This window comes from Molothrus ater, chromosome 24 (genome assembly GCF_012460135.2).
Source record: "Molothrus ater isolate BHLD 08-10-18 breed brown headed cowbird chromosome 24, BPBGC_Mater_1.1, whole genome shotgun sequence".
Lineage (NCBI taxonomy): Eukaryota > Metazoa > Chordata > Aves > Passeriformes > Icteridae > Molothrus > Molothrus ater.
Genome location: NC_050501.2, coordinates 6,758,737 through 6,783,947, shown reverse-complemented (window position 1 = coordinate 6,783,947; position 25,211 = coordinate 6,758,737). Strand labels below are relative to the sequence as shown.

The 25,211-nt window shown below is 53.4% G+C and overlaps 1 protein-coding gene across 1 annotated transcript in view; it reads right to left on the bottom strand.

Moving 5' to 3' along the window:
- Positions 1-25,211, bottom strand: part of ARID1A (AT-rich interaction domain 1A) — a 55,431-nt gene that overhangs the window by 4,633 nt on the left and 25,587 nt on the right. Inside the window, 13 exon segments of the mRNA XM_036396990.2 lie at positions 1,565-1,661; positions 1,741-1,872; positions 2,499-2,649; positions 2,796-2,968; positions 3,277-3,409; positions 6,835-7,042; positions 7,489-7,698; positions 8,557-8,666; positions 8,746-8,891; positions 10,440-10,755; positions 11,452-11,619; positions 12,247-12,336; positions 12,622-12,862. Of these exon segments, the coding sequence (XP_036252883.2) occupies positions 1,565-1,661; positions 1,741-1,872; positions 2,499-2,649; positions 2,796-2,968; positions 3,277-3,409; positions 6,835-7,042; positions 7,489-7,698; positions 8,557-8,666; positions 8,746-8,891; positions 10,440-10,755; positions 11,452-11,619; positions 12,247-12,336; positions 12,622-12,862 (2,175 nt within the window).

Genomic DNA, 25,211 nt, shown 5'->3' with positions numbered 1-25,211 from the left:
GGTGATCGGTCACACGTTGGACTCAATGATCCCAGAGGTCTTTTCCAACCTCACTGATTCCATGAAACAAAAAGCCAAACCTCTGGGCAGAGTCCCCAGAGCCAGAGGATCTGCCCCAGGGCATGGCCTGGGAGAGGCTCTGTCTCCTCGCTGGCCGTACCCATACCCGATGTGGAAGTTGGATCAGTTGTTCCATTTCACAAGCCATGGCCAATTCCTTGTGGCTGCCTGGGGAGGTTCCCTGTGGATTCCACAAGGATGCCTCGGGGGCAGGAGTCTGCCCACAGAAAGGACTTTCCTGCAGAAAAGGCTCAGCTCTACTCTGCATTCACCACAAACCAGACCAGACACTGGCACTTGCTTCCTTCCACATCCAGGAATTTTATCAGACCCTATTTCTCTCATTTCCCAGGTTTCTGCTCAAGTATCAGACAAAATGCATTAAAAACTGTTGTACTTCCTGCTTCTTCCTTTCCTGTGGATTTCAAAACACTTTGCTGAAAGGAGCAAGAAGGCTTCTCACCCCTAATTCTTTTAAGTGCAAATGGAGAAAACAGCCAACTGCTGCCCAAATTAAAATCCAGGCTCTCTCTTGCCTCCAAGGTCTGAGCTGTAGCTGCTGTGGAGGCTATTCAGACACTCCACGGTCATAACTGGCTTCAGATGGAGCTCTAGGGCTTCAAAGATGACAAGTTCCAGAGTAACTCGAACTCTTGGCTCCGAGCCCCGTGGCTCTGGTTGCAGAGCCAAACTGCAGAGCAGTTGGAATTATTCTTAGCACAGCTCAGTGAGTGCCCTCTCTATACTCTCCTAAACCATAGGACTTAAAATTATCAGGAAAACATTATGGGTCCTGGCATGGATACAAAGAGCAAATCATATGTGAGGATTATGGGAAGGGATCCACGTTCATTCAAACTGTCCTGAAACAAACCTGATAGGTTTGGGAACGGCAAGGAGGAGGAGGAGGCAGCAGGGCCATGGAGTCTGAGGCCTCTGGCTGCAGCATGAGAAAGGGAAAGACCAAAAAAATCCCCTGGTTTGTGCAGAACAATCCACCTGAAACAGCTCTCCTGAATGATCCAGGACTTACTCCAAAGAAAGTCATCACTTGGACCGAAAGTGCTACAGAAAAGATGGGATTCAGAAAGTTCCAGAGGGACAGAGAAGCCCAATAAAGCTCCCTCATCTTCTGCTACCTGACCAGAGCATGCAAACCACACAACCTCCATTCTCAGAACACAGTTTTGTTAACACAGCACTGGGAATGTTAAATAAAACTTTTTAAAATTGTTTTCAAATGGGAAAAAAGTCTCCTGTGTAAAATCAGGCTGGACAGGGCTTGGAGCTCCCTGGGAAGTTGTCCCTGCCCATGGCAGGGGGTGGCACTGGGTGGGCTTTAAGGTCCCTTGACCCAAGCCACTGTGTGATTCTGTGATGAGGTACCCAATTCTTCACATTCATAAAGCAAATGCACAGCCCAGAGAGTTCTCATTTTCCCCTCTTCACAAAGAGCACAGGGAGAACTCTCAGTTGAGCCAGCTGGGATCTCTGCATCACCCACCTGCTGCTGCTGCTGATACATGGTGGTTTGCTGGCTGGGGAAGGGGCTGCCCGAGGATGTGCCTTGAGTGGAGAATTGATTGCCATAGGAATCATGTCTGGAGAAGAGAGAGATGTGTCAGTGTCACTGTCACAGGCTGGCAGCCCTGGCTGGGGACAGCAGCCCCTGGCACAGACCTTTGCTGCTGCTGCTGCTGCTGGGGGTAGCGGCTGGGCGAGTACATGCCCGAGTCGGGCGCGGCGGGCAGGATGCTGGGCTGGGGGGTGCCACTGCCCAGGCTGCCCTCGGGCCCCAGCCCCGGCTCCGTCCTGTGGGGAGAGACAGAGAGAGCCCCAGGGGCACTCAGGACCCAGGAAAACAGAGAGAGAGCCCCACGGGCACTCAGGGCCAGGCAAAGAGAGAGGGAAAACCCCACGGACACTCAGGACCCAGGAAAACAGGGAGAGAAAACCCCAGGGGCACTCGGGAGCCTGTGTGGCACAGGCGCTCAGCACAGCCATGGCAGAGGTGCCCGGGGTGCCCCGGGGAGGGCAGGGCAGGGCAGGGCGGGCAGGGTGGGCAGAGCAGGGCAGGGTGGGCAGGGCAGGGTGGGCAGGGTGGGCAGGGCAGAGCAGGGTGGGCAGGGCAGGGCAGAGCAGGGTGGGCAGGGCAGAGCAGGGTGGGCAGGGCAGGGCAGGGTGGGCAGGGCAGGGCAGAGCAGGGCAGGGTGGGCAGGGCAGGGTGGGCAGGGCAGAGCAGGGTGGGCAGAGCAGGGCGGGGTGGGCAGAGCAGGGTGGGCAGGGCAGGGTGGGCAGGGCAGAGCAGGGTGGGCAGGGTGGGCAGAGCAGGGTGGGCAGAGCAGAGCAGGGCAGGGCAGGGTGGGCAGGGCAGGGCAGAGCAGGGTGGGCAGGGCAGGGTGGGCAGGGCAGAGCAGGGCAGGGCGGGCAGCACCCACCTGACTCTGTCGTAGGGGGCTCCGTAGGAGTAGTGCTGCCGCTGGCCCATGGCCATGTTGCCCATGCCGGGGCCGGCGGCGCGGTTGTAAGGGTCACCCATGCCACTGTTGGGGCCCTGCCCTGAGGACATGAAGGGGTCGCTTCCTGGAGCTGGAAGAGAAAAAGAACCACTGAACACACCCTTGGGAAAAGACACCTGAGGATCTGGGCAGGAAGGGCGAGCAGGGGGTGTCCTGCAGCGTTTCCAGCACCCAGGCAGGCAGCAGTGAGGGCTCCAGGAGAAGATGATCCCTCACCTTTCCTCATACTGCCGTAGGGGTCTTTATTTGGCTCGTAGGACATGCGACCCATCATGTCAGAGGTATTCATGCTGGGCTGGTACCCTGGATTTGGAGTCATGGAGTTCCGTTTCTGGAACGTAGGATCACTGCCGTCTGCAAAGGCATCCTGAAGGCCCACGGAGTTACTCCTGCTCCAAAAAAGCCCCACAAAGACCACATTACAGAGGTCCATGACAGTGCTCAGGATACTCTTCCTCACATACTCTCTCCTGCTCAGGTGTTGCCATTCCCTCCAAGGGCCAGAGCTAAGAGGAACTGCCCTTCCACAATGCTGTCCTCAGACCCAGCCCCAAAATTAAAGAATATTCACACATGATGCTGCTGTCAGCCACGAGGGAAGGAGCCAAGCTGTGGAGTCCCACCAAAACAGGCACCCAAGGCCCCAACATCTGCAGCAATGACCCAGAGGTGACCCACCCCAGCAGTGGTGCCATACCTGATGCCTGGCAAAGGGGGCATCTGACTGTGAGGCGTCGAGGCTGGAGTTGGTGGCTTCAAGTCTCCTCCTTCTGCCATGGAGCTGCTGGTGGACTGAGGTGTCTGAGGGCCCTGCATGGAGCCTGAACCCGCTGCAAGAGGAGGAACGTGGGGTGAGCAGCCTTGCACCCTATGGATGCAACCCTGAACCTCCCAGAGCCTCAGAACAGAGAGTCCTTTGAGGAAGAGGCAGATTAAACATGGCCAAGAAAGCACGAGGAGTTCAACAGTTCAAGGACAGGCTGGGCCAGGCTCCCCAGAAGAACCCAAAGCTGAGAAGTTGTGTCTCTGCTCATCTTAACCCCGTTCCCTTTTCCACACCATGGGCCTGTGTGGTGTTTCCCACGTTATCCTGTCAGAGCTGATGCTCTGGAGGGCACCACGTGGCAGCAATGTGGGGCCTCTGCCAAGTGACAACCCCTGATGAGCCTGCCACCTTCACATCCCCCCAGCCAGGAGAGCGGGGCTGAACCCTCAGCATCTCCCCAGCCATGGAAACCTCAGCTGAAGGAGGCTCCTCTGCCTGCTCTGCCCCTCCAGAGCAGTGAATTCACCAGCGAAGCACCACTCCCAAGGATTCCTGGAACAGGGAATGCCGAGCTGCCGGATCTTTCACTGGAGCACAAAACCCGTCCAGCAGGTTCCCTGCAAGTCCCAGCTTTCTGCTCCACTGAGCCTTGACCAAACCCCCCTGTGCAATCCAGTAATCCAGCTGTGCTGCAGCTCCAGCAGCTCTCCCCTGGCCCGGGATCGCTGTGACAGCATCAGCTCAGGTTCAGCCGCTCCTCGCAGCTGGCAAGAGCTGAACTCTTAATTAATGTTTCCATTAGTTCCGTCCCCAGCACCCGATATCCCTCAGCTTCAGCCCTGCCGGCTGATGAGTCATTTCAGCTACTCATTAAAATCCTCCGAGGTCACGTCCAGGCCATGTTTGTTTACACCCCACCTTCCTGGCACCCTGTCCTGTGCTCTGCGACTCCCTCGGCCGGGAGGGCTGCAGGAGGAAGGGCAGCAGGAGCTCCTGGGGAGTTTCACTCACAGCCCCTCCCTGGCAGCCCTGCCCCGCTGCTTCCCCCAGGAGCTGGCTCTGGAGGAGGCCCTGAGACATTCCCCGAGACATTCCCTGAGACATTCCCTGAGACATTCCCCAGACATTCCCTGCCTGATGCCATTTGGTGTTTGTCCCCAGCTCCCGCTGTCCCTCCCACTCACAAACTCACACGGAGCTGGAGCAGGGCCAGCTCCACGCTCTGGGAATTCCAGCCCAAGGTGCCTCCCCGGGGACTCTGCCAGAGGAACCTGCGGGGCTTCCAGGAAACTCTCAGTGCCCATGAGGGAGTTCCCAGTTCCCTCTGGCCACCATCTCTGGGCCACTCCTGGGTGCTGAGGGTGTGATGGACACTGCATGGACGAGCTCTGGCACCAGGAGCTCCACCTCTGCAGCCTCAGGAAGGGTTAATGGAGAGCAGCACAGTGCAACCCTCACCATGCCCAAAGTTCTGCAGGAGTTAATTTGGCAGAACAGGCTGAAATGAAGAGCGAGCCAATGCCAACAGGTTGTGAGATCTGCAAGGAGAGCAAACCGCATCTGTGGGACAGCAGAGCCCTTCAGGCAAATGATGAAATGGATTCAAAACGTCCCTCTGTTGTCCACAGGTTCCCAAACAGGGAATTTATTCTCATGCAGGCGATTCCCTGGGGGACAGGACTGTGTGGGCCCTGGAAGAGCAGCATCCACACTGCCCTAGGGCTCCTCAGCCTGGAGCTGGGCTGACAGAGCAATTTCTGTCCTGCCCCACACCCCCAGGCCCTGGGAGGAAGAAAAGGAAAGTGAAAGAGGAGCAGGGACAGCTGAGTGATTCAGCATAAAGCATCAGAGCCACCAGCCAGGCTGCAGTGCTGCCCCTGCACGTTCCCGGTGTGGGAGTCTGGAGCAAGGCACCCTGAGAAGGGTTTGAGCTGGAAATGCAGCAGGGTCCTCTCAGAGCAGGACCCAAAGGTGCAGAGTTTGGAGTTCAGAGCCCTGCAAATTCCTTCTGCTGAAGCAGGAGCTCAGCCCAGAAGGCAGAGCCAGGCCCTTCCCAAACACCACGTGAGCTAAAACAAAACAAAATCTGATGCAGCACCTAATCCACTCTGACACACACCTAGAGCTACAACAAGTCTAAAGTGGCTTCCTAAAAGTCTCAGCTCTCTCCAAATAAACTCCAAATGCTCTCAACATCTTTGTTCCACTGCCTCCAGGGGCAAGAGAGAGGTTTTGGAAATCAAGTGGGAATGGATTTGTGGTCTAGTTCGGGCAGAACTCAGGCCCACTTTGGACAGAGGTTCAGTCTAATGGCACAAAAGTTACTTTATCTTGCAGAACACAGCAAGGCTGAAGCTCCACTGGGGCAGGTTTCCTGACCAGTGACAGGACAGGATTTAGTTCTTTACAAAAACCCCGCTGTAGCTGGAAGGAGAAATGTGGTGCCCAGCAGAGCACTGGGACAAGGCCACAGTCCCTGAAGGGTCCAGCAGGGCTGGGACACAACTGCACTGCAGGCAAAAGAGGTTCATTATTCATTATTCTGCTCCTCAGGAGCCAGACGAAGATGGTGCCAGGTTTCAGAACCAAAAAGGCATTTTTTTGCAAACATTATAGGAACTTCAAAGCAGACCAAGTTTTTATTTCACCTACATGAGCAGGCTCCTGACCAGAAAAAGCATCTGAAGTTTTTTAGTTATAAGACAAACTGGAAAACTCAAGCTTAAAGAAGAGCTGGCAAATTCAGCAGCAATTCAAGCAATGAACTCAATGCAAATGAGACAGAAAGGATCAGACTTTCCAAAGACTAAAGAGTACAACGTGCATGGCTGGCCTGCTTTTCTTTTTTTGTTTAACAAATCTGAATTGAGCATTATGCTTAAATATTCAGAAACAGGTGCACCCCCTAAAATCCTAAACAACAGCAAAGGTGCATTTAAAGATTCCTAAAGCACCCGCTTGCTGTAGGCCCCCAGTGCTCTGTGCACAGAGCCTCAGAATGCCCTCCCTGGCTCCTGCTGAGGACTGAGAGCAGGAATTCCTGAGGAGGGTGAGTGCACACCCACATGCAGCCTCTCCTCCCTGAAGGAATCACTGGCACAGTCCAAAGCAGCTCAGCTTTTGCAGCAGGTTCCCAAACAGCAGCAGTAACAAGGGCTGCTGCTGGAGCCACCCTGCAGGGAAACTCCAGAGCCCTCTCTCCACCAGAGAGATGCAGCAGCAAGCACAGAGGTGTGTGTGTGTGTGTATTTTTAGGTTTTGCTTTTTCTCAAGCTTAATCCACAGCTTGGACACACAAAACTGAACTATCCCAAGAGGCTCAACTCGCTCCCAGTCTCATCCACTCCCATTTTACCAAAGCATTTTTATCCTGCGCGGCCAGAGACCAGGGTGGGGGGGTTTGGCAGTTTGGAGCAGCCTGGCCCCCAGCACAGTGCCAGAGACCCTCCTGCTCACACAGGCACTGCTCAAACCAGGGCCTGGCCTCACCTGGAGAGGGGGGCTGGATCTTGGTCTGGGATTTCTTGGAGTCAGCAGCTGCGAAGATGTCGGGAGGGGGGTCCTCGCCGCGCTCGATCTTGCACTCGAAGGCGTACAGGCACTGGATGTACTGCTTCTTCAGAGAGCTGGCTGCGCTGCTCGACGTGCCCACGTTCAGGTTGGTGGCCAGCTCACGCCACTTCTTGTTCTTGTTGACCTGCACGACCAAACAGGAGGCTCTAAATCTCAGCTGTAGCTCCTCCAAAAGGAGAAATCAACCCTTCCCAGCTCACACAAAGGATGCACGAGGGCCAAGCAGAGCAACCCCAAAACCGCTGAACTCCCTTCTTCACCTACAGAAAACTTTTCAGATTTCCAGGGACAGATTGCAAATCGAATTAGGGAAGAGGTCAGCTGACAGCCAGATGCAAAGACAAAGACAGTGTCACCACTCTTTGCACTGGGCAAGCAGGGAAAAAGGGTTTGGATTGGATCTGGCCACAGAGTGTTCTCACCCAGACAAAGGGAGAGCAGACATCTGGCTCACTTAAAGGGTGCTGGGTTTTATTTACAGAAATAAACCAGAATAAAATGTTAAGGCTAAATGGAAATTCATGGCTCACATCTGGCCCCAAAGCTGATCTTTGTGCTGGGGTCACTGACCTGAGTCAATCCCCCGATCTCCTTGACAGAGATGTAGAGCCTGTACAGGTCCAGGGGCTTCCTGCCCACGGCTGGCAGGTTGGTCATGCCCATGGCCTTCTCCTCAGTGAAGGCCAGGTAACGATCCACCCACAGCTTCCTCTCGGGCTCCCCTCCCAGCTCGTACAGCTTGGTGATCTTCTCGTTGGTCGTGGTAGAGGAACTGGACTTCTAGGAGAAGGAAAGAGAGATCAGGACTGAGCAGCACAACAGCAGCTCCTCCATGTCCCAGCTGGCATCTGGCCCTGTCTCCTGTGTCCTTCACCACCTGGAGCGGAGGCAGAGATGGCTTTGGCACTCCAGACCCTTACTTAAAAATGAGCTCCTGAACTAGAGGTGTTCCTCAAACCTGATGATGTTCCAGGTGAACCCTAGACCCAGAACTGAGCGTGTTCATGGCACATGAGATTCCTTCACAGCACAGACCAGGACAGAGCAGCCCTGATTTGTGGCCAAGAGCATTCAACTCCTCCTTTGCCGTAAATAAGAGAGGGAGATGCCAGAACACAGGAGACGTGAGAGATCTCCTGGATCTTCTTGCTGCTGGCATGGGGATCAAACCTGCTGAGCATTTTGTTTTCCTTCAGGTAGCAAAGCAGGAGATCAGGGGCTCAGAAACTGCTTTTTTGGTGGTTCTTTTGAAACTGGTAGCAGCAATGCAAAGAAAAACACTCCCTGAAGAACTTGTTTGCCTCCCTCTTCTGGCTTTGATACAGGATTAGTGAGAGGTCTGTTTGTGAAACAACTGCAACACTTCAGTTACCACGTCCCAGCTGAGAGCTGACTCGCTCCAGGCCCACTCCACCAACAAACTCAGGTTTGTTTACGCTGCTTTTGGCAGTTTCACTGTGGCAGGTAATAATTCCTAATACTGAATTTGTTTTCCAGGTGAAATCCACGCCTCCCACAGGACTGGGAAGCGCTCCCCTCCATTTCTCACACTGTTCAATCCAACACAACACATGGCTTTATTTCCCTGGATGCTGAGGAGGATGGGAGTCAATAAAAACAAAACCCAGAACGTTTTACCTTTGACTTGGATTCTGCTTTGGGCGTCCCATCTGCCTTGTTGTTCATCTTAGTTGCAGGTGTTAATTTGACATCCCCGAGTCCCATCATTTCAGGGCTTGCTGCCATCCCTGGGAAGTTAAAGGAATCTTTATCACTGATTCTCCTTCCATGCAATGACATCAGTGAAGTCCTAAAGCTCTGGCTTACCTGCAGAGTTGTTGGCCATGTTGCCCCCCATGGGGTAAGGGGGGCCCTGGGGGTTTATCATGCCAGCCATGCTGTTAATTCCCTGCCCATAAGGAGGCCCAGTGCCCATCATTCCCCCCTGGTTCATGTTGGGATAACCAGGAGGCCTGGAGGAGGAAGAAACACACAATTACTCCACGTACTAGGCACCTTCTGAGGAAGCATCTTTGCTAAAAGAAACTTTAAAAGGACATGGAGAAGTGACTTGCCCCAAGCCATTTTTCCAAGAGAAGAACAAAGATCAGGTGCTCTTGTAAAGCTCAAGTCACATTCTCAAGAGAAAAGGGGATGCAAACCCTTTGGAAAGTGGGACTTGAGCACTTGAGCTCTGAACACTTTCACCCTTCATCTTGTTCTCCTAGATGCACAAACTGAGCCTCATTTCAGTTGTGAAATTGCCTTTAACCTACAGACTCTGCAGCCCTGGGCAGTGCAGTGAGAATACAGGATTTAGAATGGTGGAATGTCCTGGGCTGGAAGCATTCTTTTCTATGTATCACAAACCTCCCACACAACTGTGGCTCAAACTCCTTCCTCAAAGGGACACGCTTGGGTGCCTTTACTGGGGTTTGGGAACTTGAGCCTTGGCAGCCACAGGTAAAAGCAGGAGGCTGCAGGAGCAGCCCTCAGGTGAGGATAAAGAGCAGTGTCCAGTCAGACAACAAATAATTCACCAGTTCTGGGGGAACCCAATTTAAGAGCACGTTCATAGCTCCCCTGGCATTCTGGTAGGCCACACACACCTACTCTGAAATGGGCAATAAAGGAGAAAACAACCACAGAAAACAGTGCAAAGTTCAGAGCTGAATTCCAGCTCCTTTCCCACAGCTGCTCATCAAGGCCCTAAAAGGAAGAAGTTCCTCACAGTGGACAAGCAATGCCTTGGATCACACACACAGCTCAGTGGCTGCTGGGTTTAGGGGCTGCAGCACAGGGGCAGCATCTCCAAGTCACCCAGGGAACAGAGAACACCAGGAAGCAAAATGCAAAAACAACTGAAGGGATCTCAGAATCAAATAATTCCACCTGTGAACATTAAAAACTCCCTAAGTATGTCATAAATGATGTATAGAGTGCTGGAATGGTTTGGGTTGGACAGACCCTAAAGATCATCCCCTGTTTAACCCCCAGAATGGGGCAGGGACACCTTCACTATCCCAGGGTGCTCCAGGCTGTGTCCAACCTGGCCTTGGGCACTGCCAGGGATGGGGGAACCACAGCTGCTCTGGGCATTCCAACACGCACTCAGCTCCTCCAGGCTTTACTCTCTTCCTTTTTAACACTTCACTTGGGAACCAAACCTCCACGGAGGGCAGAAACCTCCACGGAGGGCAGAAACCTCCACGGAGGGCAGAAACCTCCACGGAGGGCAGAAACCTCCACGGAGGGCAGAAACCTCCACAGAGGGCAGAAACCTCCACGGAGGGCAGAAACCTCCACGGAGGGCAGAAACCTCCACGGAGGGCAGAAACCTCCACAGAGGGCAGAAACCTCCACGGAGGGCAGAAACCTCCACGGAGGGCAGAAACCTCCACGGAGGACAGAAACCTCCATGGAGGGCAGAAACCTCCAGGAACCTCTGTGAGTGCTCCCCCAGAGTCCCCCCGGCCCGTGCAGCGAGGTGTGGCAGGCTCTGTGCCGGCTGTGCCCCCTACCTGTTCTGGATGGAGTTGGCAGCGGCGTGCATGGCGGCGGCGGCCGCCTCCTGCGCCTTGCGGTTCATGCCGGCGGGCGGGGGGCACATCCCGCTGCCCACCTGGGGGGGCATGCTGGCCATGTTGGGCCCGTAGGGCCGGCTGCCCATGGCCCCGTGGCCCATCCTGCCCGGGGGCAGCCCGCTGTACGGGGGCACCCCGCTCTGGCCGTGCATCTGGCCGCCCGCCCCCATGGGGTTCATGCTGCCCCCCATGCCCGGGCTGGGGTAGTTGGCGTTGGACATGGCGTTGTAGTTTGGCTGCCTGGGGTACCCTCCTGGGGAAAGAGCACAGGGGAACACAGCGTCACTCACCCCGTTCCGTTCATGAATCACCACAGAAATCCTCTATCGGCAAATATTTAAAGATCACTAACAGAGATGAGGGGGAGTGTTCACACCTCAACACAAAGTCAAAGTACTTGGATATAAGCCACGTAAAATGTGTTTTGACACAGCCAAGTAACAACATCGATTCAGAAGCTGCCTGAAACTCTCCCAAACCTCAACCCAGCACAGAGAGCTAAATGGCCCAGGACAGGATGGAAAATCCCACATTAACCCTTCCCAAAACAGGCATCATCTTCCTCTCCAAAGAGAGCCATCCCTTTGTCACAATTACATGGGAGGCACAACCTGCTTATTCCTAAATAAGGAGGAAGAATCCTACTTTTAGAAGTACAGCTATCCCTGAAAGCAACAGATCCCATCAATCTCAACAGGAGCAAAGCTCTGGTTGGTATCACCCACAGATTAAGAGGGGACAAATCAAAACATTTATCATGGAATCATGGAGTGCTTTGGAAGGGACCTTGAAGACCATCCCTTGGCCAGGGCCACCTTCCACTATTCCAGATTGCTCCAACCTGGCCTTGAATACTTCCAGGAATGGAGCAGCCACAGCTCCTCTGGGCAACCTGGGGCCCCAACAAGACACGAGGACAGAGAGAGGCCTTGGCTGGCCCCGTTCCCACCTTGAGGTCCGTACTGGCCGCCCTGGGGTCCGTAGCTCCCCATGGAGTTCTGCTGGTAGGGCCCCATGCCGGCGTGCATCTGTGCTCCCGAGGACTGCCGGGGGGATAAGGCTGAGCCGGGCTGGGGGGAGCTGTACTGGGGCATCTGGGGGTTCCTCTGCATGTACCCTGCACACCAGGAGGGAAAAGAGCGTTAGTGCAAAGCATCCCGAGCTGCCAGTGCACACTCGTGTGCCAGGCAACAGCCCCCAGCACCAACAGAATCCTTCCAGCAAGAGCCTGGACACATTTTAGTGGCTGCATTAAGGAGCTGGTGTTATCTGAGCAGATAACAGATCCAATTTCCTGTTTTAGTCTGAAAAAAAAAAAACCCTTAGTGTCACAGCAGTAGCCAGTACAGCTCTGCAAATCCTTGGGGCTTCTTGTTCTTGGTTTTTGTTCACTTGTTTGTTTTCTCAGGGTGACAACTCTATACCTTCAGCCAGGAGAGCTGGAATTTTACTTGCATTTTTCCCCCCAAAATTTTACTCTCTCAAAGGGCAAAGGCACACAATATTGTTGTGAGCACCCCTTGTTTTGAAGCTTAAAGCATATTAAGAAGCCAGAGAAAACATCTTAGAAGCCAAAGCACCAGTTTGGATGGAACATTCAGAGGCCAAACAGCCACCAAGGGCTGAATTTACTGCAAGGTGCCTCAACACCTCAGCCTGTAGTGCTGGGGCAGCTTTCCAGTGCTCAGGCCCCCAGAACCCAGGTGCCCAGGGCAGGGAACTGGAGCAGCAGGGTGTGACCCACCTCGGTCCTGCGCGATGCTCGACTGGTTCATGGAGGGGTGCAGGATCGTGTCCGACTGGCCACTGGGAGGGCGGGGAGGCATCTGATTGCCTGGGCCACAGAAAGGACACACGCCATCAGCACAGACCTCCACAGAGGCAGCAGGCAGCAGAGTCACATCCCAGAACCCCAAACAAGCCCAGGACAAGGGGAGAACAGCAGCAAGTGGTCACTCAGGCTGGTGCAAGGGCGCTGCTGGCTCTCCAGCACCCCAGAATCCTCCCACACACACCAAGGAGCTCAGAGGAGCTCAGTAAGCACACAGGGCAGCTCTGGGCAGCTCCTCCCCGCTGGGCAGCACAGTTCAGCCCCAGCAGAGCCGGGCTGAGAGGTTACCTGGGACTGCAGCAGGGGACAGGGGACCAGAGCGGGACTGAGCAACGCTGGCTGGAGATCCAACTGGGGAGGGAGAGGGTCCTCTGATGCCTGGCAGGTGAGGAGAGGTATGTGGCGAGAAAGGAGACTGAGCTGGGTTACTCTGCTCTCCTTGGCTGCTGGAAATCCCTGATGTGCTTACTCCAGGGCTCAGGGCTCCTTCGGTCCCCATGGGCAGGTCATCTATGGAACCAGACAGGTCCTGCAGGGCACAGAAACACATCAGAAACCACAGAGCCACGGGGCTGCTCTCTCACACACTGCTCAGGAGGAGCCCTTGTCCCTGGGCATGCTGCACACGGGAGTCAGTGAACTCTCTTTACTGCTGGTACCAAAGGCTGCTGCAGACTGAGGCAGCTGCCAGACGTGTCTTATCCTGCTGCCAGTCTGAACCCAGGAGCTCCTGAGCTGCTTTGCTGCTGGCCCAAACAACTGGCTAATTCTCCTTTTAATTCAGTTTAGAGGTGGGAAGTTAAAGAATGCATCAACAGCACACGTAAAACTGCAAACACAGGAGACAGTCCACGTGATCATGGCTTGGAAGGGAAACGTGGCTCAGCCTCTGAAAGACAGAAAACTCCTGCCTCACCATAATTAATTCATAAACCTCCTATGAGCTGGGAAACTACTCACTTGAGATGGATAAAAACAAACTAAACAGAGATTTAAAAGAAAACCATAAAATACTCTTCAGGGTTCCCACTTCCCTTTCTTCAAAGACAGCAAAAATTAGCAGTTACTGCATCAACCTGTAAAGTTCAGCTTTTCTCGAAGGCAAGGCTAGAAAACACCCTTCCTCCTGCATGTATTCACCTTGGAGAAGAAAAGCACAAAAAGCCTAAGAGAGCTGAAACCTCCAATTGCCACAGCATCAAGAACCAGCTGGCAAGTGTGGAATGGGCTAATTCCAAGGAGCTGATGTGCAGATCAGATCCAGCATGCCCAATTGTGCTGGCTGGCTGCTAACAAGGTGCATCAGCTGCTCAGGCTTGGCCTGCACTCAATGAGTCAGGAGCAGCCCCAGCCAGAGGAAGTGGCAGCCTATTTGAACAGAAAGCTGGGAAGTTGTAACTATTCCAGGGATTAGATAAAATCTCTGCCAGAGGTTCAAAGGATCACGGCAGGTGAAGAAGTGGAGGCCAAAGCTTACCAGGACTTCACTTACCCTTCCTAAGTCTTCCAGAGCAATCAGCTCTGGATCAGAAGGGTTCTGGGTGAGCCCTGAGGGAATCCCGGGTCATTTTCCCTGCACAGAACTCAGCGGAACGGCACAAGCAGAGCCAACCTCATTTAAACCCCACGGAGAAAGGCCGAGGCAGCTGATAAACCACCTGGACAGCCCGGTTGCACTCACACTGACAGCACAGCTCCTGCTCCAGCAGCAGTGCAGGGAATGTTGTCCCAGCCCTGGCAGTGCACGTGGGCCTGGAACAGACCCCGCAACTCATCAGCCTTGGGAGCAGGAACCCCCACACCCAGCCCTGCCTGCCAGGGGATGTGCAAAGGCTCTGACAGCACAGCCAGGACGTGGAGCTCAGGGAGAAGTGGAATTACGGAGGAATAAAAGCCAACACGGTGACACCCAAGCACCTCATCACCCCCGTGGGACTGGGACATCCAGAGGGCAGAGCTGGGCCTCAGCACCACCTTCGGCTGCTCCAGCACAGCAATTTCCTCTGTTCTAATGGAATTTGAACAAAATGCTTCAAACAAATGCTGGTCAGTGTTACTTTGGAGCTGCAGATCCCAGACACTTGGTGGGATGATTTAGTGCAGAGCGTGTCCTCCCTCCCCTTCCATTACTGCTCCTGTTGGAGAGCTCATTTCCTGCACCACAGTCTCTGAGGTGTATTTGCTTACTGCTCAAGTATTATCTTCCTGAGGGGAAAAAAAAAGCTTTGTTTTATTTCAATGAAAGCCAAAAAACTGCAGAAAAAGCCTAAAAATAGTGTCTGAGATCTCTTGCAATTTTCACTACTTTCCTATTGTAACATCAAAAGCATTGCTCCTTTATGCAGCTATTTGGGTGTTTTTCCCTGGACAACTTTGACAAAACCCACATTCCTACTGCAGAAACCATCTGAAGTGGGAGTAAAGAGACATTATTTCCAACATTTTGCATTAAAAAGCATCAACCAACACAAACAATCAAGAGCAACACACTCCTCTCGCTGAGATTTACTGCACCCAACTGCAGCCACTGATACAAGACACACAAAGAGATTCCCCCCAGAGCCCATGAAGGGATCAGAATGTGCAGAAACCAGTTCAGTCCAGCCTACAACTGGATGGAAATAGTGGCACGTCCCTTCAATACATGAAGGTAGTTTTAGTTTGAATCACCAAATATCTGCAAGACATAAAATGAAGGAACGTTAAAAACGGTTTGAAAATTAACTCCTAAGAAGCAGATAACAATCTGCAGAGCTCATGCCTTCCACCTTGCCTGTGCATCAATGCTTTGGTACTCAAGGCATTTAAAAACATCCCGTTTTAATGAAGCAGGTGGCTCCTGGGTGGCTGTGCCCCACTGCTGACACACCAGGAGGGACCCCCAGAGCTTCAGCTGTGCATCAGGCTCCCAGATTATCAGTTTAAATGAGTTGGAAGTGAATTACACATCCCCCTTTCCCAGCTGTTGGGACGTGAGTTGAAACAGGACCGTGAAAACCGAGTAACTCCTGAAGTGACTTTCACCTCCACAGATATGTAAGTTTTATGAATTCCAACAATAAAGTCATTTCCCAGCAAAGAAGGGTTCTGCCAGCACAGCAGCATTTTCTGAGTGTGTTATTCAGCAGGACTGAGCTGCTCAGAAGGGAAACTCCTGCAAGGGGAAGGAGAAAACATGGACTGGAATGTCTGAGCCCCAGCAGCTCATCAGGGGGGAGCTGGTTTCCTCCCATCAAATTCTCTCTCAGGATGTCAAGCACCAGGACACCAGGGGTTAATTAAACCTAAAAGACACCTCCAGCTCTGCCACCCCCAAAGCAGGGGAAAAGGAAATCCCTGCATCTCCCTGCAGCCTGTTAGCAGAGAACCTTTAAAAACAATGAAACCTGATGGAAATAATGGAGCCCTGCTGCCGTCAGGGGGTTCTGGACGAAGCCCAAGAGCAGAGGGCCTGGGAGGTTTTATTTGCCTCCCACCGAGCACCAGGAGCAGCCCTGGGAAGGCAGAGCAGCGGGAGAAGGGCTCTCCCCTCTCCCACAGCACAGCCAGGGAGCCCAGACAGGAGGTGAGGCTCAGCAGCAGCAGCTCTGCCAACTCAAGGAAACGTCAGGGTCTGGAGAATTTCCTCACGTGTTTCCAATGTGTTTTTTATGCATTTTATTGCTCATCTGCCATGCAGATCAAAAACGCTGGAGGGATTCCAACTATTTCACACAGAATCTCACACTCCAGGCTGGCTGCAGCCCCAAAGCCTGAGTTTCTTCACTTGAAATACTGCCCAGTGTTATTTTGGGATGTGACCTGATAGCGGAAGCCCACGGGGACCCGGGGAGGGAGCGGTTCCAGCTGTGAGAGAGAGGATGCCCGAGCCGGGCCGGTGCCAGCGCGGGGCTGTCAGTGCTGCTGGCGAGCAGGGACCAGCACAGCAAACCCTGCCTGCAGCCCCACATGGCAGGGACCAGCACAGCAAACCCTGCCTGCAGCCCACGGCAGGGACCAGCACAGCAAACCCTGCCTGCAGCCCATGGCAGGGACCAGCACAGCAAACCCTGCCTGCAGCCCCACACGGCAGGGACCAGCACAGCAAACCCTGCCTGCAGCCCATGGCAGGGACCAGCACAGCAAACCCGGCCTGCAGCCCCGCACGGCAGGGACCAGCACAGCAAACCCTGCCTGCAGCCCATGGCAGGGACCAGCACAGCAAACCCTGCCTGCAGCCCATGGCAGGGACCAGCACAGCAAACCCTGCCTGCAGCCCCACATGGCAGGGACCAGCACAGCAAACCCTGCCTGCAGCCCCACACGGCAGGAACCAGCACAGCAAACCCTGCCTGCAGCCCATGGCAGGGACCAGCACAGCAAACCCTGCCTGCAGCCCATGGCAGGGACCAGCACAGCAAACCCTGCCTGCAGCCCATGGCAGGGACCAGCACAGCAAACCCTGCCTGCAGCCCATGGCAGGGACCAGCACAGCAAACCCTGCCTGCAGCCCATGGCAGGGACCAGCACAGCAAACCCTGCCTGCAGCCCACGGCAGGGACCAGGACAGCAAACCCTGCCTGCAGCCCTGCACGGCAGGGACCAGCACAGCAAACCCTGCCTGCAGCCCCACACGGCAGGGACCAGCACAGCAAACCCTGCCTGCAGCCCCACACAGCCTGCAGCCCCACACGGCAGGGACCAGCACAGCAAACCCTGCCTGCAGCCCACGGCAGGGACCAGGACAGCAAACCCGGCCTGCAGCCCACGGCAGGGACCAGGACAGCTCAGCCCTGCACAGAAACCCCTGCGAGTCCCGGCGTGGCAGCACAAGGGGCCGAGGGTTTGTGCTGGAAACAGCCGGGATTCTTTTATCTGGCAGCAGGAACCAGCACCCCTCTATCTGATACAGCTCATTTGTTAAACAAACAGAGAGATGAAACAGCCAGAAATGCTTAAGATCAAGGTAACAAAGTCCCAGAGGAGCAGAGAGACTCGAGGCTCTGCTCCGGCCCATCCCACTGATCTGGAAGAGCAGGAAGACTGACCAGAAAGCAAAAGGAATTCCTGAGCAGGGACTGCAGCCTCCCCTGCCCATCCCAGCCTCGGCCCTTCCACGTGGGAAGTGTGGGGGAACAGGGAATGATCTCACACGATCAGATCACCAGACAGCACCCAAGGAAATTATCGTCTGAGATGGGCATGTGCTGCAGTTCATAAATTCTGTAAGGCCAGTTGTTTCCATAAGATGCTCACAAGCAAGACCAGAGAACAATGGCTAAATTTATTCCCCAGTTCTTTCTGAAAGGGAAAAAGCCTCTTCCTTCCTTCTGATTGAAATACTCACTTTCTATTACAAGCTCTTTTTCTGTGCAGTTGCTTTTCCACTTACTCAAGAACTACCAACATTTAAAAATCACAAGCCTGTCCTTTCCTTCCCCTTTATTTCCACACCCAAAATACCTCAATCCTCTCTATCACAACAATCACACAGCTGACTGGCAGGATCTCCCTGCTATTTTGGGGACATGGATAGGCTCGTTCCTCCTTTGGCAGCACAGACAAATCCTGCCTCTCATGCTCCACAGAACACTTTCTCCTGGAGACTTCCCCATGCTCCACTCACAGCACCCCCACAAAGGAACCTGAGGTTTTCCCACATTGACAGGAGGCTCTGGAGAGGCCCTGCAGCCCCAGTGCTTTCCTGCTGTGCCTCTTCCAGGTGGGTCCCCCAGCAGAAACCAGGAGCTGGAGCTTGGGAACAAGTTCAGCTCCACTGGAGACCCAGCCGATGCTTTTTATCCAGAGAGATTTCTCATCTAGGGTATCCAGAGCTGACAAATCAAAAGTCAGAACAGAGATTTTCCAAGTCTTGTCCTATCCCAAAAACACACAGCTTGTGCCAGGGATGGCCACCATTCCCCTCACTCTGCTCTTCTACCACCAGTCACTGTGGAGAGGAACACAAGTCCATCTTCCCAGCACCAAAAGCACCCTTCAGGACCCTTCCTGGTGTGGGCATGGGCTGGACAAGACACAAAGGGGACGTCCTCCTTCAACATGGGACAAGACCAGCAGTCAGAAGGAACAAAGGGATTAATTTGCAATGAAATCACTGGGATTGGCCCCTTGGATATGTCCCTGGAAGCTCCACCTCTGATCTGAGCAGGGATGACATGAGAGCAACAAGAATTGAGTTCAGCAAAAGAAAAAACATCGAGTTTGGTACCAAACTGAGTGTGCCACAAGGACCTGGGAGTCCTCACGTGCCACTCACTCCTCCCCACAGTCCTCAGAGAGAGGAAGGAAGTGCTAGACTTTACTACTTCAAGGGGAAAACACCTGCCCACTAAAACAAACAGCAGCAAGGCTTCAGCAAGGCTCTGCTACAGAGTCCATATTCCCTTCCCTTCCAAGGAGTTCCAGCTCCTCTCAGGCAGCAGCGCTGGCAATTACAAACCTAAGATGGGGACTGGAACATGCCAGAGAGATTCGTGCAGTTTCCTTGCTCAAAAAAGAAGCTGAAAAGCTCATTCTTCCAGGCTGGCTTCAGACAAACTGGGAGAAGCTGCTGGCTCGAGCTGCACTGCAGGGAAGGGAGGCTGGCAGGAGGAGGGGCTCGGTGCCACACGAGAAATTTTACTCTGATTGCAAAAAGAAGCTGCTGCTCTAATCCAGCTCCGTAGATGTAGGTGAGGGTGGTGGGCTGGCAGGGAGCGGGCTGGGCATGGAGCAGGCAGGAGGACAGGGGAAGGGCTGCTGGCCGTGCCACATTCCTGCGCCGGAGCCTTGCGGAACAGCTACCGCAGCAGCCATTGATTTTTCAGAGGTCGATACTCCACTCCCACAGATCTCCTCGGCAGGAGCTTTAATCACATCTCCTGCTCCTTCCCCGTGCCACCCCTCCTTCTCTTTCCCCTCCAAATAAAATAAAATAAAATAAAATAAATTAAAAAAAAAAAAAAAAGGGAGGGCAAGGGGGTTTTCCTCCCCCTCCGAGCATGGAGCAGACGAGCAAATCTCATCTTCTCCGTCTTTGGAGAGCAGAGATTCAGAGCTGTGGTTGCAGCACAAAGTGGAGAAGGAGCACCATGATTCATCCACAGAACAAGATGTCGCTGGAGGGAGAAGCTGCCGTGTGGAAGGGCAGCATTCCCACCCAGGAAGTGCTGGGCTCTTCCACAGGACCCTGGGAGATGCAACAGCAAAACCCCACACAGGAGCTCCCATTTAACCCTTTGTAACCCTTTGGAGGCCGCTCAGCTGATAAAAAGGACTCCCAGCTTTACACAAAGGTTGGTACAACATCAAACATCCAAAGCAGCACGAAAATGCTGAATTTTCCCGGCCGGGGTGGTGTCACTTCAGCTGTCCCAGAAGCTGTCCTGTCCATCCAGCACAAAAGGGTGACACCTCCAGCTCCCACAGCAACCCTGACCCAAAACAAGCTGCAGGAAAGAGGCAGGAGGATCTGGGCACAGGGAGAAGCAACATGGCAGCAGCACCAGGGGATGCTGTCCCTGATTTCTGGCAGGTGCGGGGATGCAGGACTCTCCAAGCCATCAGTGGGAAAGGAGGTGCAGGAGGGAGATGAGTGCAGGCCTCAGCTGACAGACCTGCTTATTCACAGAGCCTCTGTTTTCCTTCCACAGGATTTTCCTCATCCAAGTCTGAAGGTGAGCCCCAGCTCCTAGAAAACCCAGGATCAGGAGGAGGCAGGAAGCTCCCCTTGCACTGCCAGACACGAGGATGTTCCCATTGCCCAGTTCCCAGAAAACCCAGGATCAGGAGGAGGCAGGAAGCTCCCCTTGCACTGCCAGACACGAGGATGTTCCCACTGCCCAGCTTCTCTGGAAGGAGCTTTCCAGGCTCATGTTCCACACACTGGGACTCCAAAGCATTTAGTCATGCCAGCATGTGACTGTGCCACCATGCCAACCTCCCCAGCCACGGCGGGCAAAGGGAGCAGCAAAGGCAAGAGGCTGAAATTATTACAAAATTTAAAAGGCCCCTGTTCAAGCAATACTTTGGACTTTAAGATAAATCAGCTTTTAGTATTCTCATCAGCCTCTGAAACAATTAACAGTGACAGAATCTATTTCTAAAAAAGCAGGAGGAAGATTTTAGGACAGAACAAGATTTCTAAGGTCTCAGGCATCTGCAAGTGTGGTGAATCCAGTGGTTCTTCCCTGGAAGTTGTCCCTGCCTGTGGCAGGGGGTTGGAACAGGATGATCTTTAGGGTCCTTCCCAACCCAACCCAACCCAACCCAGTCTGTGATCCTGGACTGATTCTCAGAGACAGCTGGAGGCTGCAGCTCCTTCCCAAACTCCCTGGTACCTGTGGGAAGGGCTTGGCCCCTTGGCACTGGGGCATCCCCAGAGCAACCATTCCATCCAGAGCTGTCTGCAGTGCCCCCCCAGGCTGGGTGCTGCTCTGCATGGGATGGGGAGGCTGAGACACGTTTGGAGACAATCAGGGAACTGCTCCCGGCTCCGAGCAGCGAGCAGGCACAGGGAGAGGCACCATATCCATGGAAACCTGGCCCAGGCCAGGCTGCCCTTGGGGTCAGGTGCCAGAACAGTCCATGCCTGGAGATGTCACTTCTTGTCGTTTCAGGAAATTAAACCTTGGTTTTTTCCTTTCCTTTAATAGAAGCTTCTTCTTTCCAGATTCAAAACTGCAATAAAAACCAATCACACAACCCCTCCAGTTACCAGGGCTGACTGGAATCCTGGTGTGACCCATCCCAGCCCATGGGAGCATCCCAAGCCTTGGGCCCCTGCCATGTCCCCACACGTGGGCACCATGTGGGAAGTGTTTTCCCCATGGTGTTTATGATCCCACGTGTCTCCAAGTCAATCCAGCGTGTCAGAAGCACAGCAAGAGGGAAACTGCAGCGAGAGCTCAGGTGTGGTGGTGTTTGAAGCACCCCAGGGTTGAACATCCTCCAGAGGAAGGTCCCACCAGCACAGCCCCTCCCTCCCAGCACGGTGGGCTCCCCCCTGGCAGGGCTCTTTGCATGGAAAGGGAAGAGGGTGAGCATCAAACGTCCAACATCAGACTCACAAGAGGCTTCTGCACCTTTCAAAGGGTGTGCAGCGAGCCCAGGCAGCAGCAGAGAGGAAGTGAAAGCCTGACTTGCCTGGCCTGCAGCCCGAGCTGCTGGGAGAGAAGGGACTGACCCTGCCATGGGAGGGGGCCCTGAGCCCCCTGGCACACAGGGATGTGAGCAGCAGAGCACAGAGCACAGCAGGACCCCGGCCAGGGCTGCCCACCCTGCAGACCCTCCTGTCCAGCAGTGAGCTCTCACCCAGGGCTGCCCTGGGGGCTCCCAGCCCTGCTGCCCATGGTGAGGCCGGAGCAGGGCGAGCTGAGGGAAGGGCTGGGCTGTGGGGAATGCAGCGAGGCGCAGGCAGGAAGCTGAGCTGAGCTGCTCTGACCAGAATAGAAACAGGAAACGAGCCCGGCACCGAGCACAGCGCGCAGCACAGCTCCTGCAGCGCTCCCCTGGGATGGGGAGCAGCCCCAGGGTGGGCAGATCCCCTGGCACGGGGGGACCAGCTCCCCTCAGACCCCCAGGAAGGGGTGGCAGGACAGAGAACTGCCCCACGGACACACAGCAGAGCTGCCCTGGGGCAGGGCTGAGTGTGAAAGGTGTCACCGAGCAGCTGAAGGTCGGGGTGGCTCTGGAGATGCTCTGCACACTTAACAAAACATAAAAACTTGGGGGGAAAAGGCACAGCCTTCTCAAGGAACCATACAGAAATGCTGGGCACAGTCACACAACAAGAAAACCTTGGGCAGAGGAGCACTGAACAAGAAAAAATACATTTTTACCTTCCACTATCAGCACAGCTTGGGATAAAACCCTGCAGATGGCACAAACTGAAGGCAGGGAGGGATCTGCACTGCCAGAGCTTCAGGTGCTCCTGGGGAAGCCTGGGGTGCTGGTGCCTTTATCTGCATATCCACTGTGCTGCCCTGCTTTGAAATGCACACACTGCTAATCCCTCTCCTAAGGCAAGCAATAAGAGGAGCTCAAAAGGCCAAACACAAACCAAACAGAAGCAGGAAGTCCCATATGGAAAGGGAAAAAAAGGAGAGGGGAAAAAAAAAAGGGTTTGAAGTGACCAGCAGATTCAACTATAAAAGGTTTTGTCTCCCTGCCCCCCGAAAAAGTTGACAAAATGATTCATTTTAAACTGAACTTTTAAGGAAGCCTGCCTCCCTCCATGGCAGCTCTGACAGGTTTTTGCTGCATTTCAGCCTGTTGCATGGATTATTTCCAGGTCAGGGGACGCAGCTGACAGAGCTCAACTTTATTCCACTTCAAGCACTCCCAGAGCAGCTGAAATGCCCAGCTGGAAAGAATGGAGCACCCAAGCAGTGCTTCCTGAGAGCCTCCAGTGCCCCAGCTCAGCAACCGCTCGACCGAGGGAGCGATAACCAAACCAAAACCACCCCACAACTGCTGGGGACATTCACTGACAAGATTCTTCTGCCAGAGCTCTGCAGCCTCATGCCTCTCCCCACCCAACAAAACCTCATTTCCTTCAATCCACACTGCAAAGACCCAAGGCCAGAACCCACACCCAGAAATTAACCGTGGATCAGGAATATTTTCAGTTGGTTAAAATCCTTTCTGCCATTGATAGGAGACTTTTCAGATCAAAATTCACAGATGAACCAGAGTGAAACATCACTAAATAAACAAAATGGTTTCCCAATAGTGCAAAATAGCAAAATACTGAGGTTAAAACTATTCCCACTCTACAATAAGATGAAAATAAACTGTCCAGGACAGGGAGGAGACTTCTCCCTCAGGCTCACCACTACACTGACCAAACTAAGAACATGCTGGGGTAGGAATTCCAAAATTTTTGCCCCAACTGCCCAGTTTGCTGCCACAAAAATTCAACATAACCTTGCTGTGTCAGGACCTCCAAAACCCTGCCAGACTCTGTCCTCCTGGTTTATTAATGGCTTTTGGGACCAACCTGGGAGCTCAAACACCAGAGATGCCAACTTCTGTGTCTGGGAAGGGATGAACAGGCTGGTGGAACCCCTGCCTCATGCCCCACATCCTTCCCAAAGACATCAGGAACTCCTCCAAGGCAGCCCATGAGACAGAGTGGGGCAAGGTAAAACCTGTCCCTTGTTCCATAATGAGAGAGAAAATCCCTCCCAACAAAGCCCAAAACTCCAAAGAGCTCTGCAGCAGAGCTGATCTGCAATCCAAACCCAAATGGATGTCCCAGCACCCAATCTGCTTCCCCCAGAGCTGCTTCCATGGCTACACAAAGGAAGTTTTTACCTGGAAATGTGTGACTCCTTCAGCCTCAAAATCCAAGACTCAAAAGTTGAAGCCAGCACTGAATAAACTGGATACAACTCTCCAGGAAGAATTTTTTTGCTAAGGAGAAGAAACTAGGGGATCTCCTGGGAGAAACAGATCTATCCCAAGTATCACTATTCCTCTATTACACCCAGACACAAAATACTCCACTTCTCCTGTGCAATTGCAATCTAAGTTTAGTTTGGCTGCAATCCTGATGGAGACTCCCTGGGGAAGGAGTGAATTTTACAGAGAAACTCCTCAGCTTGCCTGCCACAGGAAGGGAGAGCAGCCAGGACACTCACACAGAGGTAGGGCTCTTCACAAGGCTCCAGGGAGAAAGTTTAGTTAATGACACAACAATCAGACTGGGAAGGCAGCCTGAAGGCCCCACCCAGAAGGATCCACAGGACATTCCTCAGGCAGATCCCAGAGCAGCCACAGGAGCTGAACAACCTGACAATGTCCCTGCCAGGAGAACAGCACCTCCTGAAGGGTGATGCCCCAGCCAAAGGAACATTCCCTTTATCACTCAGAATTCCAACACGAACACTGGTGCACAACATCCACGTGCAAAGGCCAAGGACTTGTGAAGACACTGGGCACATAAATTCAACACTTCCCAAGAACCCAAAAAGCAGAACCTCCTTTTCCTGCTGGGGCTGATCCCTGTTTAATTAAAGATGATGCATGGCATGATTTGCCCCAGTTCCAGGATACCCAGTGAGCTTTTCCACAGCACCCACCAGGCCTGGGAAAGGGCTCAGGACTCTGTAATAAAATTAAAAGCCCACAAACAAACTCTGCTCCTCTAAGTCATCCATAATGGCAAAACAGGGATCTGGGAATCCTCCTGAGCAGGATAAAACTTTCTCAACTAGACAGACTGAGCAATACCAGGAAGATAAAAAGAAATTGATAGTGCCCTTCCATGGAGATCTTGTGCTCCTGAGCATCCCCAGGCCAAACTCTGTGCAGGAGATGGATCTCTGCAAACTGAAGGAAGGATTTGGGTGCCAGCATCCCAGAGATGCCTTTCAACACCCCACAGCAGCCCTGTCTGAAGCCCTTCTCAGCTGGTTCTTGTCCTACAGGATCCCAAAGAGACAACAAGGAATTATGAAAGATGTACAAGTGAGTCTCCTTTTTAAATTTTTTGCCTACTAAGGAAGAGAAAGGCCAAAAATACACCAGGGTTGGGTAAGCTAAAAACTGCTTGATTTCTTAAATGCAAATTATTTGGTGGTAAAGCCAGGAAAACCTGATATTCCCTTGTTTCTAGGCTCCTCCACTCTTGCAGCTGGGATGGATTTCTCTTCTTGGACTACTCAGGAGAAGGGACAACTTGAAAAGGGCCAAATACATTTAACCACAAGGTATAACACAAACTCCCACTCGGTGCTGAGAAGGAGCCACTTCTGCAAAGCCTGGCTCCTGATTCCTATAATCCAAGCCAGAGGGATCAGTAGGATCCAGGAAGGCTCCATCAGCAGCGCCTCTGAAAGGACTTCCCACCGTTCTGAGCTACAGCAATTTCTTCAATTACTTCAGTGGCTTCACTT